Source organism: Melospiza georgiana, chromosome 1 (genome assembly GCF_028018845.1).
Source record: "Melospiza georgiana isolate bMelGeo1 chromosome 1, bMelGeo1.pri, whole genome shotgun sequence".
Taxonomy (NCBI): domain Eukaryota; kingdom Metazoa; phylum Chordata; class Aves; order Passeriformes; family Passerellidae; genus Melospiza; species Melospiza georgiana.
In genome coordinates this window covers 47,651,102-47,671,890 of record NC_080430.1, presented here as the reverse complement: position 1 = coordinate 47,671,890, position 20,789 = coordinate 47,651,102, and the positions used below count along the sequence as shown (strand labels likewise).

At 36.5% G+C, this 20,789-nt stretch overlaps 1 protein-coding gene across 1 annotated transcript in view; it reads right to left on the bottom strand.

The window, feature by feature from the left end:
* Positions 1-1,901: 1,901 nt before the first annotated feature.
* SEPTIN7 (septin 7) overlaps positions 1,902-20,789 on the bottom strand; it is a 78,303-nt gene continuing 59,415 nt past the window's right edge. Inside the window, exons 6-13 of the mRNA XM_058020885.1 lie at positions 18,864-18,981; positions 17,103-17,195; positions 15,780-15,876; positions 13,684-13,735; positions 12,646-12,771; positions 6,144-6,279; positions 3,436-3,575; positions 1,902-2,921 (exon numbers count right to left, since the gene is read on the bottom strand). Coding sequence (XP_057876868.1) covers positions 2,882-2,921; positions 3,436-3,575; positions 6,144-6,279; positions 12,646-12,771; positions 13,684-13,735; positions 15,780-15,876; positions 17,103-17,195; positions 18,864-18,981 — 802 coding nt within the window. The 3' untranslated portion in view covers positions 1,902-2,881. The remainder of the gene's footprint in view (positions 2,922-3,435; positions 3,576-6,143; positions 6,280-12,645; positions 12,772-13,683; positions 13,736-15,779; positions 15,877-17,102; positions 17,196-18,863; positions 18,982-20,789) is intronic.

Here is a 20,789-nt window from a genome sequence, read left to right as displayed (position 1 = left end):
CAATTGCACATTCAAAAGGGCTGTTTGCAGTGCCACATTTGGCAGGAACAGGATTATTTTCTCTCCCTCACTACCTCTTTCACAGAACATACACTAAGCTGAATGGATATCTTCATTCTCACATGAAAGCACCAAAATTTCCAGCCCCACAAGTACCTGGGACTATGTTATTGGAGCAAGAAACAGAAACACCCAACAGATGCTCAGAACTGCTCCTTAACAGCTCTTGTCCTGTGCCTCTGCAGAGTTGGTGGTGTTTCCTGCACACTTTAAAAGAAACAGGAGACAAGTCCAGTACTATCCAGTGGCACCTGGACACAACAGGTTTCTGGCTGATCCTCAAAAACACCACAAAACCTCTGCTGCACATGCTCAGAGTTCTGACACTAATTCAGGGAAATTTTAGTACCCAGATATTAGCAAGTGAAATGAGTTTTGGCTTTGCAGAAATAACACATTTAAATGATTTGTCAGTGGAAGAAGAAAAAAAATACAAACCTGGGCTGACTCATAGTTCTTCTTTAGCTTACAGATTTTGTACTGGCTACACAGCTATTATTGCAGAGGTTCACACATCATTCTCAATTTTACTTTTTTAATACAAAAGCCCTAGTGCAGCCCAAACTCACCATGAAAAGCCAAAGCATTAAAAAAAAAAAAGCTGAGGTGACAGAAGTCTTCCCCAAAAGGACAATACTTCAGAAGAGAAATCCAAACACATATACAAATACAAATGCCATGTAACAGATTACATTGCCTAGAGGAGCTGTGGATGCTCCATCCCTGGCAGTGTTCAAGGCCAGGCTGGATGGGGTTTTGAGCATAGTGGTATAGTGGAAGGTGTCCCTATCCATGATGTGGGAGCTGGAACTAAACTTAGAGAAGCCTTCCAACCCAAACTATTCCATGATTCTATGATTAATACAGGAGACCTAACAAGCTTACACAAGTTTCTGATCACCCTGAGTGTGTGTGAGAGGCCAGAGTGTAACAGTGAGGAGAATGAAGACCAGCACAGTGAAACCAAGTTTCCTGATGAATGACATCTCTACTGCAGAGCAATGGGGATGCTAAAGTACCAGCATATACCCACATAGAGTGCATCCTCAGTTTTGGTGAGTCCAAAAAGCAGTTCAGAATTCTGTCCTACATGGTGACTGTTGCCTGGTTATTAAATTATTCAATTTACTAAATTAAAATGAAACTTGAGGGGCAGATACAGGCAGTGTACATCCTCTGAGACTCATCACAGGCCAGATTTTGCAATTCTATTTACCTGCAAGGGAAAGAAATGTCCACTTACTGATACTCAGTGTCTTCTCTGAAGAAGAGACAGGCAGAATATCTGAAATTAGTTACAAGGAGGCCTTTATGCAGGCTACTGAAAATGCAATTTCTTTGAGAAGCTAGCTGAATAAATAATATTTCTGTAATCATAATTCATGTTAAAAAAATGAGCAGAAACAGAGTGAAAACAGGGATAATACAGGGAACATTGCAAAAAAATGAGATATTCTTCATTATTCCATAGTCAAATAGACATAAGAAATCCCCATCAATTTTTAACAACTTACAAATGTGTTGTTTCCCACCCATCCACCAGATCCTCCTAAAAGCTTGCAGAAGGCAGTAAGGACAGCAGGAAAAGCAGGACTGGCCAGAAGGGGAGCTGGTAGGACACAGCACAGGGTGTGCGGGCACTTGGTGCCCTCTCCTGGGCACGACAGAAAGATCCTTGTTTAGCCAATTCACAGCATGGCCATGGAAAATGGAATCTTCTACATCTTAAACTGATTCCTCAGATGAAATAAAAGGCACAGGTAATCAGAGAGAAAGTTCACACATTTCCAGAGAAGTACTTAGCTGTTCAACTCCATAACAACTCCTGACAAAGCAGCGTGTTACATCACAACATTGTTTATTATGTAACTTTTTACAATACAAACAAAAATACAGAAATGCAGTATATGAATACAGCTAAATGCAAAATGGTGATGTTTTTCTCGAGGCCATATTCCCATTTCTAGTAAAATAAAGAAAGACTGCACACAGGTAGAAACAGGTTGGTAGTTAACTCCACAATTTTGCCTAGAAATGACCTATAAATGCGTTTTCCTGCTACTTACCATAAAATGTAAAAAGGGAGTTAAAGGAAAGTTTTACTCACTGGTTCCTACCATATGAAAGAAGCTATATTCTATTTAGGAGGGCCAATATATGGAAAAATATCTAAATTAAATGTTATTACAAAAAATGAAGCAGTAATGAGATCCTTCTGGCTAAAGAAGTTACTAAATGAGAATAGCATATATTTAAAGAATCCAAAACATAAAAGGGTTGTTATAAAAAGCTTAGGTGCACTGTAAGCTTACAACTTTTGTTTTTCCATGTGTCCTTTTAAACAATGGAAGTGTCAAAAATAGGGTCAACTGTGTTAGACTAAATTACATTATTGTATATGCTGCACTGAATGGAATTTTTATTATAATAATAGAGAAGCATTGTTTGCATCATATTATGGCAATTTATCCTCACTAAAAACCGTCTAGAGTCCTGCATTTTTTGATATCCTGTAAACCGTTAAACCACCAGAACATGATTGTACAACAGTAAAATGTTTTCTTTTGCATTAAAATGACACCTGTTTAAAAAAAAAAGAATGAAAAAAGGTACTTAGAGCTGTTATTTTTCCAAGTACACAACACCCTAGACAATTCAAGGCATCTCATTCTCCATCAAAATTAACAAAAATTTGTCATGCTGTTAAATCCATTACTATGGATACGACTGGTGCAAAATTGGTCAAACGGATCCAACAAACACTGATGTCCAGGCGGGCATATTGGCAACTAATACATAACTGGTGGTCAAAATGATGCATTTAAAATATCTTCCCTTTCTTCTTATTCTTTTCCAAGGTTCTAAAATGACATTAAAAAAAAGTTTGTTAAATAATGCATTTAAGTTCTGTTTTTAAAAAAAAAAAAAATACACCTTTTACAACAGGCATTTTAATAAGGCTTTTAGTGGTTACAACACAATGGATGAAACTTACTGAGTACACAGAACTTGTGTGAATCAAGCAGTGCAGTTATCATCAGATTTCCCCTCCCAAGGACTTAAGGAATTAAACATTTTAATTCTCAGAACTTTAATTCCTCATCTCCCCAGAAATCTGAGGCAATCTATCAATATAAGCATTTATTTATTTATTTACATAGATACATTTATACCATGTTTTTGCAGGCTAAAACCTGTTTTAGAAGCTAATAATTTTCCCACTATTGCTGAAATAGGGTCATTTGTAACTAAAAGCAGTTCAAATTTTTTCTTGGCTTTTAAGTGAGACCTCCATAGTGGTCTACAACCATGGGTGGACCATTACTGTGTCAAAAAGCTCCAGAACTTTTACTGCAGGACAAGACTCCAGTTTACCTGGAAGAGTTCTGTTGTTCCAAAATACGTTGTTGAGCCTCCCAGTTTGCTTTCTCATCCTCAAACTGACGACGCTTTTCCTCCAATTCTTTGTGTTGTGCCTCCAAGTTCTTTTTCATTTGCTCATGGCGTCGCTGCAGCTGTAGGAGATTATGAACAGAGTCAGTAAGTGCAGAAAACACAGCAACTTTTGGAACTAACAAACATCACAACTAAACTTACTAATGCGACAAAATTATGTGTTTTATTTTTCTTCAGAGAAAGTAGCTCAGACTAAAACATTAAGGTGATAGGTACAGCCAGTAACAGAAACCAAAAGGTTATTAATCCAACAGCTTCATTTTACAGTTAACAGAAAATGCCCCAAATGCTACCCAGTTTACAAACAGAATTTGTAAGCAGCTATGTTTGGCAAATAAAAGGAAATTAAAAATACTTTGGTATTTGATGCAAACACTAAGCAGCAAGTTTCAGAGCATTTGAGTATCACTAATGCATAAAAGAGCAACATCTTTGATTTTCTGTGGGGGGAAAAAAACCCCAAAATATTGATTTAATCCTATAGTATTAACTATATTGTGGATCTATTTGGAAAAAAATATTAAGGGGATTAATTTATTCACTAATTAAATGAATTAGTATTATTGAGAAAGTGAATTGTCTACATTCCAAAAGAGAATAAGAATTCTCTCCTGCAAGTTGATGGGACAGACTGATAATCAAATGTGTTGTATGTAAGGATGGAAATACTTGTCAGGAGACATGATTGCTTTCATGTGGTATACTGCTTTTTAAAATTGATTTAAGTCATAGAATGGTTTGGGTTGGAAGGGACCTTAAAGATCATTTAATTCCATCCCTCCTGCCAAGGGGCAGGGACATGGATGCTCAAAATCCCATCCAGCCTGGCCTTGAACATGTCCAGGGTTGGGGTTCCTACAACTTTTCTGGACAACCTGTTCCAGTGCCTCATCACTCTCATAATAAAGAACTTTCTCCTAATATCTGACCTAAACCTACTTTCTTTCTGTTTAGAGCCATTCCCCTTGTCCTGTCACTCCATACCCCTGTAAATAGTCCCTTCTCCATCTTTCTTGTTGGGTCCCTTCAGTACTGGGAGGTCACCATGAAGCCTCCTCTTTTCCAGGCTGAACCATCCCAATTCTCTGAGCCTTCACTCATGCAAGAGCTGCTCCATCCCTCTAATTGCCTTGGTGGCCTCCTCTGGACTCAACATTCCCATGTCCTTCCTGTGCTGGGACCCCAGAGCTGGATGCAGCACTGCAGGCAGGATCTCACCACAGAGAAGTAAAGGGGTAGAATCCCCTCCCTTGACCTGAAGACCACACTTCAGAGAAAGTGATATAAAACTCCCTCTTGCCTTATTCTCTTGCATAATCCCATTCTACACAGCCCTTGAAAACCTATTTCCTTTTACACATTTTTACATGGCACTGTCTGTTGCCTACTTTTCTACATTTACATAAATACAACAGAAGCATACAAAGCCATGAATGGTGAAGAAAAAAGAAGAATTAATTGCAATGAACATAAAAAACTGGTATCACAGGATACAGTCAAAAAGTCATGAGATAGTACATGAAAACCAGAAGTATTTTTGTATTTCACATAACAAGGAAAATGTGGACACCAGAAGTATTAAAGGGTTCAAAAAGATTCAAGACAGAAATTGAAAAAGGGATAAATCAAGTGGCTACAAAAACCATGATCCAGATAGAGCACATAGCTTTAAAATCCTCTAACTGCTGACTGGCATATCTTACTATTCATATCCTTGTCTATTCAGTTCTCAAAAAAAAAAAAAATCTAGATTAATTTTTTTCCATTTGATCCAGTATGCCTTGGCACCTTACAGAGCCTAGGCTGCCAAGCATTTCAACTACCCTTCCAAATTTCCTCATTTTTCCTCAAATTTGGAGACAAACTTTCTTAAGGAACTTTGACAGTTCTGAACTTCTCTATTAGGCTTCTTGTGAGAAACTGTTTTCCCAAAACTTTAAAAATTACTTAATTTTTTACTTTTACTTCAGAAGTTTTACTTAAAACTTCTAATTATAATAGTCCCTTAAAAAGATCATTTTCAGAGCCCCTTGAAGCCTGTAAAAAACTGGTTTCAACTGTGAGGACTTCACCTGGAGATGACAGAGATTGGAGATGACAGAGATTAGAGTTAAGTATCCATAAAATTTGTTTAAATGGTACCAGAACACTGACAAAAACAAATCCCTGACTCTTCCTTAGCCTCGTAATTCTCATTTAGGTGAGATCCCTATAGGCATTGTGTCCAGTTCCTGAAATGCTTTTTCAATACACACAACAAATGATCACTATTGCATTAGCTTATTATGTAAGCCGTAAAAGTCTCAAGAACTTTTAAAATCACATGGAAGAATAAGCACAAAATATTCCAAAGAAAAGGGAGAAGAAGACGGTAAGGATGTTATGGAGTATTTTAACATACTATGACTAAAAATAAAAATAGAATACATGTGAACATTTAAATTCCATTTTAAGTTTAGATTTATACCGTTCCAGCAAAGGCAACAAGCTGAGGAAGAAGAACAGTGTTGTCTTTACACATATAAACCAACTATGGAGTCAATTATATTGCAAAGTCTTGGCAAAAAGTCCCACCTCTACACTTGTTGAGCCTCAAGTTATATTGGTGTTTAGAACATTTTGATTACCTCAGCTTCAGAGTCCTTCAGTTTCTGCACTTTTTCTTTGACTTTCATCTCAAACACCTGTTCCATTTCCATTTCCATTTTCTTCATTTTGGCTACATGCTCCCTCCTTTCCTCCTCCATCTGTGCCAATGGGCTCCTGCCATAAATCCAGAAAAAGCAGTTAGCTAGTAAGAACTTTTTCTCTCTCTGTTACATTAGGACATCTGGAAAAAGCAAGATAAAAATGCTGAAGCAGTAACATAAACACACTGCTGTAGGCACTGCTAGCTTAAATTCAATTTACATTATTATATTAACTGTTTAGATAAGCTTTACTCAAAAAGATATTTCATACAATATCTTTTCCTCCCCCAGTACAATTGGTTTATACTACTTTTAAGTTAACAGAAACTCTTGACTTTCTATATGTAGAACCACCTGGTCATGGGAAGAGAGGAAATGTTAAAACAAGAAAAAGAAAATTAGCATCTTCCAAGTGATCTTCAGGCATCTTTTTCTTCCCCATAATTCAAATATATTAAAAAAATAATGGACATAATAAGAAAATTAGGAGCACTGCAGACTAAAGTTCTATTTTCTCTCTAAATCATCATTGTTCCCAAGTGAGCCCAAAGAGACACTTAACATTGCAACTGTGTTGAAAGCTCTGGTAATAGTTTTAAAGAGAGATCAGCTTTGAAAAAAGGTCTGGGCAACTGAACATCAATATTTCAAGTGTCAGTAGAAAGGTTTTCCTTTAGAAAGCTATTAATAAATGTAATGTATAAAAATAATGTACATTATTTTTAATTTTTTCCATATACTTTATGGTATACTTTCCTGGATTGTACTGAATTTTTAAAGCTGTATAAGCCTGCTATCCATGTTATGGTGATATGGGTTTTAAACAGTAAGTTTCACTGTAAACATATAATAAAACAGGATGATTGAGATCTAGTGATGATTGCTACAGAGTTTTGTTAAGACTCTGCTGTTCCACAAGGAGCAATCAAACCAAATCACTGGCCTCTTATTTCAGTTTTGAGTATCTAAGGCTTAAAAGGACAAAGTTTTAACTATTGTGTTGGCGAAAATGAAGAACTGATTATATTTGGAATTGTTACAATCAATCAGCAGAGGACATCTAATCTATATATTAAACCAAATCTGAATTAATAGCTGCAATGCTTGGACTTGTGAGTAAAATGCTGTATAATATACAGAGCTGAAATGCATCTTCAGTTTAATTTTTACTTTAGTCCTTCAAAAGGCCAACTGCTAGCAATCTTTTACAAGGAAAAAATTAATGGTTAAACACAGGTGAGATAATAATGCAGAAAAATACTAAAGAAGTGAAAGAAGAGGTAAGTAGCAGTACTTGTGGAAGCTAAGCAGCTGTCAAAACGATACTATTTTATTCTAGAGATGTAAAGCTCTCAAATGCATCTGCTCTTCAAAAATTAATCTACAAAGGAGAATAAATATTGAGGAATCATTGCTGCAGTTTTGACTTGAAAGGGGTGCAGAACTGTCCTTTGATTGAAAAATTAGTAAATCCAATGGGGATGCCATACAAGCTGTATTTGAGAAAGTGGTACAAATCAGTCTGCACAGAAGATCAGATTAACTGACAGGTGAGCATTTACAGCTGAGAGCTTTACAACATAGGTCACGACCGGTTTTATTAGGTCCTAAGTATGTGACACGGGTAAAAGCACATCACTCTCTATTTCAGGACAAAATGATACAAGGATTTAAACAAAAACAAACAAACAAAAAATCAGACACAAACACACACAAAAAAAAAAAGAGCTGAAGGGGGAAAAAAACCCCCACAAACCATTAAACAAAGATGTAAAACATTTAACTGATTTCAGAGGACATGCTCTAATAACAGTCCTCTAAGTTATTCTGCAAAAATTAAAAATTATTCTAGATATGTGCAAAGTAGAATCTCTGCAAGCAGGTAATGAGATACAATCATGGTCAGAAATTACTGAAGTTACTAAATCCCCAATTCAATGAAGAACTGTAAATTTACAGGTAAGGATAAAAATTGCACTAATTCTTTATAAGCGTCTATATAAAGATGCCTCAGTCATGGATAGAAATGGGGGGAATTCCATAATTTATGCACTTCTACTAATTTCTGAAATTTGACCAAATTTGACTTGAATCTTAGCCAAAAGTTTTCTAAAGAGATGGGTTTTTACAGAGGTATTTGTCACTGTAAGCATTTACAAATGCCTAAAATTTACAGTAGCACAGCTTTAGGAAAAAAAAAATGAAACCAACTGCTAGTGGAAAAAACAATGCCAAGAGCAGGATACCAGGAAACTGTTTTAAATTTGAAACATCAAACAGTGAAATCCTTTTTGTGCTTATAGAATTTTTGTCTTAAGTTTTTTGGAAAAATTTAAATCACCACTTACATGCCTTCAACTGTGTCAAATCTAAAAAACAAAAAATACAGAGGCTTAGCTTAGCATGCTTAAATAAAACCACAAAACCAAAAAGCAATAATTTAAAAAAGTAAATTCAATATTATTAGATTCCTAAAGCTAATTATGTGCTCCCCCAAAAGCAAATTTTTCATACTAAAAGGAAGAAATTGTTAGTTCAAGCTTGTTATATTTATTTCAAATTCAGTTAGTTGATCACTACATCATGTCAATACTAACGCAGGTTTGATGTGCAGATGCTTTCAGGAACACTTTTCCTACAACATATATGCTTTTAAAATATTTTAGTGACACCAAGCACCACTTGCTCCATACAAGTTTTTGGAAACCAATGCCACCTGGAGGCTTTATCTCCTGGGTTAGAATTTGTCAGCCGGCAGAGAGCCGCGTGTGGAGCAGCCGGGAATGCTGTGACACTGCGGGAAGAGCACTCGGCTCCCACGGCCACCAGGGGTCTCAGCGGCGGCAGCGTCACCCCCCAGCCCCGGGATGCTGCAGCAGCGCCCGGCTCAGCGGAACAGGGGCTGCGAACAGGCTCTGATCTCACCGAGCTCTCACACGGGCTCCAGGGCACGGGGCTGCTCCACAGAACCCGCCAACAACACAGGCAAGAGGAGATGGGAGTGGTCGGGCTTAGCAGTGTGTATTTTGTTATCCTGGATAAGACCCATCTTCACGATGTACAGTATGACTCGCAATAAAAATAAGATTTGACTTTTAAATTCACTAAAGATAGCAGCTTCATACAGCAAACCAAAAAGATTTCTCTAATTACAACATCACAATTTCAGAGCAAATGCCAATTTTCTCACATGTCACATAGTACACATGTGAAACTACCATTACCCCATGATTTAAAGAGACAAGTTATTTACATATGCGAAGATTACCTTGACATTTAATTTTTTCAATGGTTAGGATGATATTGAAAATTTGACAAATCAGACTAAACCTAAAATGCAAAAAACCCCTCCATAACCATGGAAAATACATGCTTTGGATTGCTCCTAAGTTAACAAGTTACTTACAGAACAGTCAAGTTTCACCAAATCAGAGTTAAGATTATTAACTGGACAGAAAAATGCTTCAATTAATCTGCACAGTATTATTAAAACTTGCAGCACATACTTCTATTTGTTTTCACATGAGCATTTTTGTCTAAAGAAATATGTTAACAGCTGCATGAAAAACTGAGATCTGCTAGGATCATAAAAATACAGCTGTTTTAAAGCTACAAAAGGTCAGTCCAACAGCTCCAACAGCTGCCAGCAGGAGATACTTTTGGAAAAGTACAAGCACCACTGCATGTCTCCTGGTATGTCTGCCCCCCAGTCTCTCAAAAACCAGCAGCTTAGGAGTTTCCAGAGCCAGGGGGTGTTTCTGTGTTTAACCATATGCTTGTAATACCACCAGACAGCATCAGAGCACGTCTCCATTCTCACACAGAGATACAGGATCTGTCTCCCATGCAAGAATCAATATTGCCCCAATTTGAGACACAGACACTGCTCTCAAAAGCCCAGCAGGCAAGCATGAAATTCCTAAGGGGAGGCACAGATAAACTGTTAATATCTGTTCCTCCCCCTCAGTTTCCAGGAGGCACATGGTTATTAGGAAGATTCCTTCTATGCTGCTTCAACTATACTAGATTAAAAAACCAAAAGCTACAAAACCACACTGAAGTAAAAAATGCATGTTAAAGCATAAAAAAACACCCAAAAAACTGCAACTCAACATATGGTTAAGGTAAAAACAGAAAAATAGCATCAGCTGCTTCATAACCAGCACATGTTCAAGAATTTCATGTATTTACTTATTAAGTCACCCTGTACTCTGGGGAACAAACTCTTACAAAATGTTCAAATAGTCTTACTAAGTTTGCAATAGACTTTGCCATCTTTCAGATGGCTGAATCAAACTGCAATTATTTACTCATTCTCTTGAACAAAAAAACCCTGATAGCAAAGAGCACCAATTGTATTTATTCATCTCTGAGTTCCAGTACTGCAGTGCTCCAAGCAACAGATTTCTAGAGGAGAAAATAGTTCCAGAAAGCACATTCACCTGGAAATATTCAGGTGGGACAACACAGTGATCTGAAGTGACAGGAGAGGCAAAGTGAGCATGCTTCAGAAAGCAAAGTAATTCCACACCCTGGTAGTGTATGTAAGTTCTGGCTCAAAAAGAAGTATCAGGAATGCTATCAGAAACTGAGTGGGGTGGAGGGGTGAATGAAGGTCACAAAGAGTTCTAAAACCTACTCATAGATGTATTTTTATAGAAAGTAACATCTTATTGTGTCTGCAATATGGGAAAAAAATTTTCAATAGTGACTCTGTTGCTATTTTAAAGAATGCAGAATAACCAGCCCTCTTACATGGATGAGGTAACAGATTGAGTTGGTAGGTGGAGACTAACACAAATCTAAGCAGAAACAAAACAAAAATGGTAAAAGTACTGTCACTAAAAGTCAGATTTTCCAAAATCTAAGAAAAACATACTAAGATTTTGAAAGGTATATAAGAAACCCCAGTATTTAATAACACACACAGGAAAATGTAAACAGCTTCCTTTGATATCCCAAATAACAATGAGGGGGGAAAAAAGTTTCACTTTTCAGTACAGTAATAGCAAATAATAATACAGTAAAAAGCACAGTAATAGCAAGTTAGAAGTCCTGGAGAAAATGCAGGATTTTCTCTTCTGCACTCCTATTACTACATTTTCATCTGACATACTTGCTATGTGCACTCAGAAGCCTTGAGCTACAAGTCAGGAATAAGATGATGGCAGAAACATGACAGTGAGAAGAAACCACAGTGTGATGGACACATATATTTGAAAACTAGTATTTTTAAGACTTGACCTCATTAGAAATGCTATTTAAGTGCAAGTACACTTCTGAAGAGTTGCTATAACTGACATAAACTATTACATTTTTTGTCAGTGCCATGCAGGGAAGTCTCATGCAGACTCACACTAGATGAAACTAAATCACGTCCATTTAAATCATTCCCTCACAACTTTTAAAGCATTAAGAGAGTGTAGAATAGATATTTCTTTAGTAAAAATGGCTTTGTAACTGTAATATGGGTGCAAATAGCAGGTATTTCCAACTATTTTCAGGGATCTTTTTCAGGAAGAACAGCTGTAACTTTGCATACCATTAGCTGAAAAGAACAGTACCCTCTATTTTGATTGAGAAATTTGTACTTAAATATAGTACAAAATAAGAGCACCATTAATAAATAATTATTTAATCACTAATTACTGTTGATGCAGTTACTACATGCAGAGCAGAATATTTGAATGTAGCTATTTGCAAATAGCATTATACAATTCAGTATACAGTAGAGCCTACTTTTAAATCTTTGACTAACTTCATCTGGTTGGCAAGTAACTTCTTGTCAGAGGTAATAAAAATGAGTTTGAAAAAACAGCTACAGAAGCCCCCAAACACTGCATTGCAACTCCTTTCTCACAAGAGATAATGATGTTGCAATAATTCCCCTGCCATGATAGGCAGCCATATGAGTTGCTAGAGCAGCATTTCAAAGATGACAGTAGCAGGTCTGCTTTTTCAGAGTTTCTAAATAAATATTAACCCATTCTTCTCAAAAACATCCCTGACACAATAGTATTGATCATTCACACAGAAGAACCAAAAATTCCACAAGTAACATATAAACCAAAATAGAAATTAATGCACCAGAACTTTGCAGTATCAGTGTAAAACTCTGAGTAAATGTAACAATTCTCTTCAAAACTGAATCTATTATTTATTATGTTCAGTGAAACTAGTGTCAGTCTTAGTGAAAGAGGAAAAAATCCCAAATTACAAGTAAACAAGAGGCTGTCTCTTTCCAAACACAGCAAAGAGACAACTGACTGAAGGCTATATGAATACAAACCCACCAGCACCCCTCCCCAAGAAACCCAAAACACCACCACACACTCATAAAACCAGCCAACCAAAAAAAAAAAAAAAAAAAAAAAAAAAAAAAAAAAAAAAAAAAAAGATTAAAATGCAATTCAGCCTTACAGCCTTAACAGGAACTTACTTTGTTAGCTGCCCTTTATTTTTGTTGTTGTCAACACCGTTGTATGTAACAGCTGCCAGTTTTCTGCTTCTGTAGTTCTCATAATGTACATTGTTAGTAACATCCTTCAGGTCCTGCATATGAGTTCTGTCAATAAGTGTAATTTATCAGCTTAGTGCACAAATACAAAATACTACCTGAAAAATCAGTCCCTGTTCATTTTGCAGATTGACTTGAATTAAATTATATCCCTCCAATAATGTCCCATTTCTCACAATGTTTTTACTCTACCACTTAAACTGGAGCTCTCAAGACAGCAGAGGCACAGAAATACCAGGTTATTTTGCACCAAACTATCTAAAGCTTGCAATATCCCAAACACTAACTTACAGGACCAGTCTTTGGAAAGTTTGAGTTCTGTGGATAAACTTGCAGGTAATTTGACAGGCAGATAAGAAAAGTGTGTATTACTACTGTAGTAGGTGGGAAAAATAATGTCAGGCAAGAAACGACAAGCCAAAACTTCCTGGTTACCATCTTTTAATTCTACAAAAGTTAAATGTTAAGTTCAAGACTAAGCTGAAAGAATTCACTTCTTTTCATAATTTTCCATTGTCAGCCAGGAGAAAAGCAAAGCTTAGCAATCAAACTAACAGTTTTTACAGCAGATGTCACCTAGTGGACTGCTGGGAGCACAGGACTCAGCACCTAACATAAAGCACAGGCAGTCTTGTTTTAGGTAAGTTTTCAGTGCTTAAGTTTTTAGAAAATGCCTACAACTACATACACATCAGCACTAAGAGATAATCAGGCTCCTCTGGACTAGTAACAGAATAAACTAGTAACAGAAAAAGCAATCACAAAAATTTCACTATCAACACCACTGCTTGCTAAGTATGTGGTTAAACAAGTTATCATAAAATGTAAGATAACTGTTTACAATTAAAAAATATGGAAATTCGTATGAACTCACTGTCTCAAATTCATTTTTCTCCAATATATGACTTTCCAATGTCTCAGATATACCAGAAAACTTAATGTTACCTATCAGTTACTCACCTTATCAACATGTTCCTCAGAATTGTGAAGTCACAGTGTTCACCATTTTCAACTGCAAGAAGAAGTAAGCTTTTGTTGAGATGTCAACCAAAATCTGTGCTTTACACAGAGGTAAAATGTCACCCGTCTACATTCACTCCAACAACAAATTACTCCCACAGTCTTTCCTTACTCAAACAACATGTGTGTTAGCAGAAGGAAAGCATTAACATAACTATAATAATGTGTCTTACTAGCAGAGTTCCTATGCTCCCCTAAGCCTTACTGGCAAACTGTTCTGAGTCAGTGCAGCAGAATAAGCTACCACAACAGAAGCACAGTTTTGCCAGTTTAACTGTTTCATCCTTTGGCTGCCTCACAGCACAGTTGTGTAAGGATCAGACACTAAGGGAAGACTGGAAGACTTCAGTCTAGATCCAGCTATATCCAAAAACCTTTGAAAGACAGACTCAACCTGTTTGTCCCTGCCCAATAAGTTGCAGAAGTCTGAATTTTAATTTTAATATGGATTTAGCTCTTCATTACTGAAGCAAAGGTTGTGTACTGAATTTGATGCACCAACCAAGATGAAGAGTGAGCTGGCAGCTGCCATTATGATGTCATTACAGATGCCACCTATTCCACTGTGCCCATCACCCCACTGAAGTAGAAGAGGCTGATTCTGAGAGTGGCATTTCCCTGAGAGATCATGAAATGACACTGGAGAAAAATGCACACCCCAGAACTCTCAAATGTGCAGACAGAGAAGGCAACACACAAAGCTCTTAGCACACACGAAAGAAAGGCATAGGGCAGCTTCCAATGTGCTTCTGAAGTAAAGACAGACATTATCATGGCAAGGAGGGAAAAAACTAAGATGAAGGAATTAAAATAGCCCAAGTAAATTCAGTGAATCCTACAGAAAAATGCAGAACGTTGCCACTTTGTGTGTTGATTCTTGTATCTGCACTCCTGCATTATTTTATTCCATGGTTTTACACAGACTGGTAAATTCCGCTCAGATGGTACATGAAGTCATACTCCCAAAAAAGCATCATCTCTGTCCTGACAGACTGAAAGCCACTCCAAGAGGCTCCTTTTAGTTAGGCTAGCTCTTCCTTTCCAAAAGTCATACCACTGCGAACATGAAACCTTTCAGAAATTTGTTTTAAAATAAAGAAAAGCAGCACAATTTTGCACATCTCCAAATGCCAACAGAAGAGCCTGAAATAAAGCTTGATCTTCTCTGATGCAGCTGGTTTTTACTTTCTGCCAAACCTCATTTCCTGCCAGACATGCACTTCAAAGTGCTGCAGCATTCCTTTTTAAATATTGGTCCATACACTGCTTGTTGGCTGGGGCTTTTTTGTCTGTTTTACACTGCATCCAATTTATAGTCCATTGCCCTTGGAAGGCAGAAATAGTGAGAGAAAAAAAATTCTTCTTTATTCAACACATGCACACCAAAGGAAAAAACTCAATGATCATGGAAAAACAGTCTAATAGTGATTGTTTTACTACAGAGTGTGGTGCAAGTCATGCCATGTGGCATTTGAAATATATGAACAGCATTAAAGCACAAGAAATGGCTGCCAGAAGAACATGCAATTATCTTCAAGTCTCTATAGTAGAAAGAGAGTTTTAAACAAATTTTTAAAAAAATTACTCTATTCATTACCAGGTAACTTTCTGTTGCTACATCCCAGTACTTAAGACTCAGATGTTTTGGGAAAAATTTTATTTATAGCAATTGAACTGATCAAATTAATACTTATAATGTGAATGCTCTAGAAAGAAGAATTTAATACACAGGTTTTAGATGAAGATAATTAAGGTAAAAAAGTTAGAAAACAACTGTAATTTAAGTCACATCATCACCTGCAATAAATTAATACAGGTTTTACAATTTCTCACTGAGGCTTCAAGAGAAATCTGCTAGCAAAGTTACATGTTGTTGAAACCTTTACCTTGTTCCAATATTGTCAGAATAACAAAATAGTATATTCCAATAATTTCCAGACCAAAGATCATTGAAATTAAGCATTTCAAACATGTCAAATACAGACTCATGTCTAGTAAGTTTTAAATGGATTTAAAAAATCACAAGAAAGCCTTACCTTCTGCAACACCCCATGGGTACTGCCTTCCTCTAACTCTCTTGCCATTGACTTCAATGATCGTATTACTACCTACCACAGCAAGAGGTAAACGGTCCTACAAGATAAAGTATGACTTTAAAAATCAAAATCTGCTGCCAAAAGATACTGAAAGCATGCCCATGTATCAACTTAACATAAGCTAGGTCAGTGCTATAACACTGCAATGCAGCTAACCCAGAAGTGCAAGAATAGTGATGTTTATTGACCTCTGCCCAGTTTAATGACTTTATATATACACACACTCCTTCTGAATTCCTTATGCTGCTGCATTCTGTGAATCTAGTTAAGGAACAGACACTACTGTTACTCAGTAAGCTATGCAAGAGGCAAACCATTTCCTATTTATGTAACTGCACAATTATTTACCAAGTCATATACCCACTGGCTACAAGGGCTGTTACTTTGACTGGATCTTGTACCCAGTTTTCAAAGGTTTGGCAAAGAACCACGTCAAGTTCTTGTTTTCAGCTGAACTGAGAATGTCTCCAGTGTAACAAACAACAAAGGAGCCAAGAGCAGCTTCCAGGGGCAGAAAGGGACAGAGTACTACGCTCAGTATTTTGCACTTCTGTCTTTGCTTTTATTCTGCTCTTCTCTAGGCTTAGTCCCAGAATATCTTCCATTTTTTGTCCTGTTTGTGTTTATCTATCCTAGGAGATTTCCCCAGTAACAAAAAAATTTAAAAGCTCTTACAAGTCGTTACAGCTACTGAACAAACAGAAGCAAGGCTCAAGAAACATACACAAGATGGACTCCAACATGAAAGAACAAACTGAAAACATGAATAAACTAAGAAAAGGCCTTTCAACAGCCTGACAGTCCTTTTGATTTTCTTTGGTCATTTATCTCCATTAAGGTTTCAGTGTATCAATCAGCCAGAGAGCTATTAGCTGTAATGCACACATTTTATGCCACTGCACATGTCTGTCTGAAAGAAAACCCTTGCCTCCTTCAAAGCTCAGAACCAAAAAAAAAAGTGGTAAGCTGTGGAGGGCAGACAGAAGTCAAATAAGGATGAGTTTTTAAAGTGATCTTTAAGAGTTCATTAATGAACATGTGATCTCGTGCTCTCATTCTGAATTTTAGCTATTGAAGGACTTAGATGACTTAATAATGTCATTCATTGCTTCTGATAAGGAACACTGACCCTCAGGACAGCTTTACATGTGATTTCTATATTCTAAACACTTTAGTGGGCTCTTCATTAATGACAGAATGCTTTTCAAACTCGACCCCCCCTTGCCCCTCCATAAGCACTTTTTCAAAAGAAAATTAGTTTACCTTTATCTTTTTAACAATCTTATTTTCTTCTTCATCATCTGTTTCTGGAAATTCATATATTTTAATTTTGTGTTCTTGGATTTCTTTCATTATCTAGAAACAAAATTATTATATTTTTGAGGATTTCATACTTCATAACAGCCTGATTTTTTGCTGATTCTCCTCCTTTTGTTAGATACATAAAATCCTTTCGATTACCCTGACTTAAATTACAACATAACATTTAACACCCTCAGGTGACCTCAGGTTAATAGTGTGATCATCTCTCCTTAGCCAAGAGAAGACACAATCAGAGCTAGAGCTCCCAGCTACCAAAATATTATCCACCAACACAAGACAGCAAAAATTAATATCAGTTTTCTACAACAGGACAAATAAGAGGTTTACTCTAAAGGAAATTCTGTCTGCATAGAGTTAGGGGCAAAACCTAATACAACAAACTTTAAGACCAGTTTTGCAATTGGGTTCTTTAAAAACCAGATACTTGAATAGATAATTGCAGGCACGCTTTATCCCTTTGAGTTCCCACAACAGCTACTGCTGTCACTCCTATTCTTTTCTGTTTCCATCACACCTGAGCAGCACTTGCTTGAAGCAGGATCACCTGCCTGTTTTAATAGAGCTTGTGACTGATGGACTAACTCTAGCAGTTAGTACTGTTGAAAAACATTCACAAGCAATAATAAAGTGACTGTCCTGTTTTGATGCTATATTTGTCTGAAGGGTATTTTTAAAAACAAGCTGATTAGTTTTGCAGAATTTTAGGATGGAAAAATATTAGACCATTTAGCTGACAGCTGCACTGCAGAGCCCTGGGGAATATTTCTGGCTCATGGGTTTGCAGCCTTAGGAGAAGTTAAGTTTCCAAATCATGCAAGGACTTATTTTCATAGTTTGGTTTGGGAAAGTCCCCCCTGTTTAACACCCACTCATTCATAAAGCTACTGATATATTTAGAAATATTCTGTGCTGTACCATTTTTTTTCCTTTCTGTCATTGAATTTTTAATTTTATCTATTTAAATCAAGAGTTTTACACACAACACCTCTTAATGCCACCTTTTCAGAACTCTGTGTTCTTCTAAACTGGGACTGGACAGAGTTCAATAAAAAAAATTTTATGTCTTGTCTTGTTCTGGGTCCTCCTTGTCTTCTTCATACAATACTACAAAGCTTAACTGTTCTACTCTGATAATGTAGCTGAAAATAAAACATAAACCACTTGTAGACACTCACAGCAAACACATTCTACAAATACAAAGACATTGTACCAGTTGTATCAATGCTAGAATTATCTCACCATCTTTAAAATGCTTTACCACACCCAAGAGTAAACAAGTTTACTGATTCTCATATAATACCTGAGGTATCTTTAATAATTACAGTGCATCAACATAGAAGTGAATATCTCAATGCAATCAGTAAAACTGTGATACTGTTGAATACCTTATTTTTTAACACACTTCTGTTAGGCACCTAAATCCTGAAAGCTTCTTTCCTCCCTTACTGATTTTTATCTCAGCAGTGAATTATTTTACTTGCCAAGAAACATACTATACTTGAAACCGCTTCCCCTGAGGACAGAAACAAGATTATTTCACCAAGAATTATAATTAAATCTAGAGATATAAATTACTTAGCTTTGCTGTCTCAAGTTATTGCTTCAGGGTTTAAACTCTGCATGTAAGTTAAATCTCACCATTTCCATAGGGACCAACTTACTAAATTATCCTATGTTGTAAATATTAATTTTTCAACTCACCTGTTTTTTAAATTGTTGGCATTCCTCGGGTGTAAGTGTGTCTGCTTTGGCAATAAGTGGAATAATATTCACTTTTTCATGCAGGCGCTTCATAAACTCTATATCCAAAGGCTTAAGTCTGAAATACAGCATTAGAGCTTTGCAATTTACATTAATTAAACAAGACTGTACAAATGATGAGATTTGTCCTGACAACTATTCTTAAGACACTGAACTATGAGTGACAGATGACTGAAAATGAAAAGGTTACCTGCAATTATTACAGCAAATCCCCTAAATTGTATAATACAAGTGCAATAAGTGGTAAGTTAGTATTACCAGCTGTCATAAGTCTTCTGCTAGCTGAAAGTACACTCATTTAAGCAAGATGTAAGAACTCTATGAAGGTAGTAAAGTCTGTGTTATTAGCTGGAAGATAATCCCACTTAAAGCCTGACTGATAAGAGCTCACAGTTGTGAATTATGCTCTGTTCACACACAGAGTTGCAGGTTCTGAAAGTCTCTGTATGCTTCCTCTTGAGAGTGGGCTAGGAGACTTTTTATTTAACCCCTGTAGCCTATGTACAAATGAATTAGAAATATCTCACCTCTAAACTGGTATGTAAAACAAAAAGACAGTTATGAAAGTGGATGACAGTGATAAAAACTAAACCATCATATGGGTATAGGGTGGCTGTGTGGTTGTATATTCACCGTCTATGTGGATCAAAGTGGTCAGTATTTCCTGTTTCCTGAAGTAAAACTAGAGAGGTTTTGATGCATTAATGACAGCAAGTTTAGTCAGGCTTAAAGGATTCACTTAGAGGATTTAACAAGATTATTTTTCATCCTAAAAAAATTAGTATTAGGAACATTAAAACCAGATTAATTTGGTACTGAAATTTCTGAAAACCATACATAAAAAAAGAATGAAGAAAACGTTCAAGAACACACATTTAACTTCATTTTTACATTTTCTACCTGTCACTGATTTCACCAGTTCTCAACATGTGCCCATTAAATAGCTAACATTAAAGCACATCTACATTATAAGCACTCTTTTGGTTATCCATTCACCTTAATATGCTTTCCTCCTACTTGCTTCAAAAAGCTACCTAGGGCAGCAACACTGGGTTGAAGAGCAGCTGCCAAAGCAGAGTTGTTCAAGAGGTCTGCTGAACTAAGGACTTGAGTGTTTACAGAGGACACTGAAGCAGGAAAGCTTTATATAAAGATTCCAAAATTGCAGAAAGATTGTGAATTCTATCATCATCCCATTCACTTACCTGGAAGGCTCCTCCTGCCCCTCCACTCTCTCCCCCTGTTTCCACAGAAACCAATTCAATCATTTCAGGTGTTTATGGGAATACTAGCTAAAATGGTGGGATGTATTTAATAGGACTTTAACTGTTATTTTTTATAATCTCTAAATTTCTAAAGTAGGCTTTTACAGATGTATTAAAATGACAAGCAGAAGTAAGCTCACCCACAAATACTTAACTTCAACATAAATATAATAATGCATTAAGAGTAAAGAGGACACTACTTGGTGGGTTAGATGTGCTGCTGTCTGCAGAGGGAACAGGAGTAAAGACTGCATCACCACAAAAACCAGGTAGGAAGTGAGCTCTGTCCTTTCAGAGAGGGCAGCATCTTAAAAGAGGAAACGAATGCTAAAAGCAGCACCAATTTTCTTCATTAACTTCCTTACTGAGATGACAATTTTAAACATTTATTCCAGGAACTGAAAAACAGCATGAAAACCTAGCATAATTGTACACCTTTTTCTCCCCTAAAAATAACATGAAATACCTGTACAAGGAATATAATTTTACGGCTTTTAGCCTCACAAATTTAGTGACCAAATTTTAATCCATTGGAAACATTACTTTTCTTTTTCCTTAAGAACAACTTGTACCTCCCACTGATTTAGGAAGTTCTAACAGA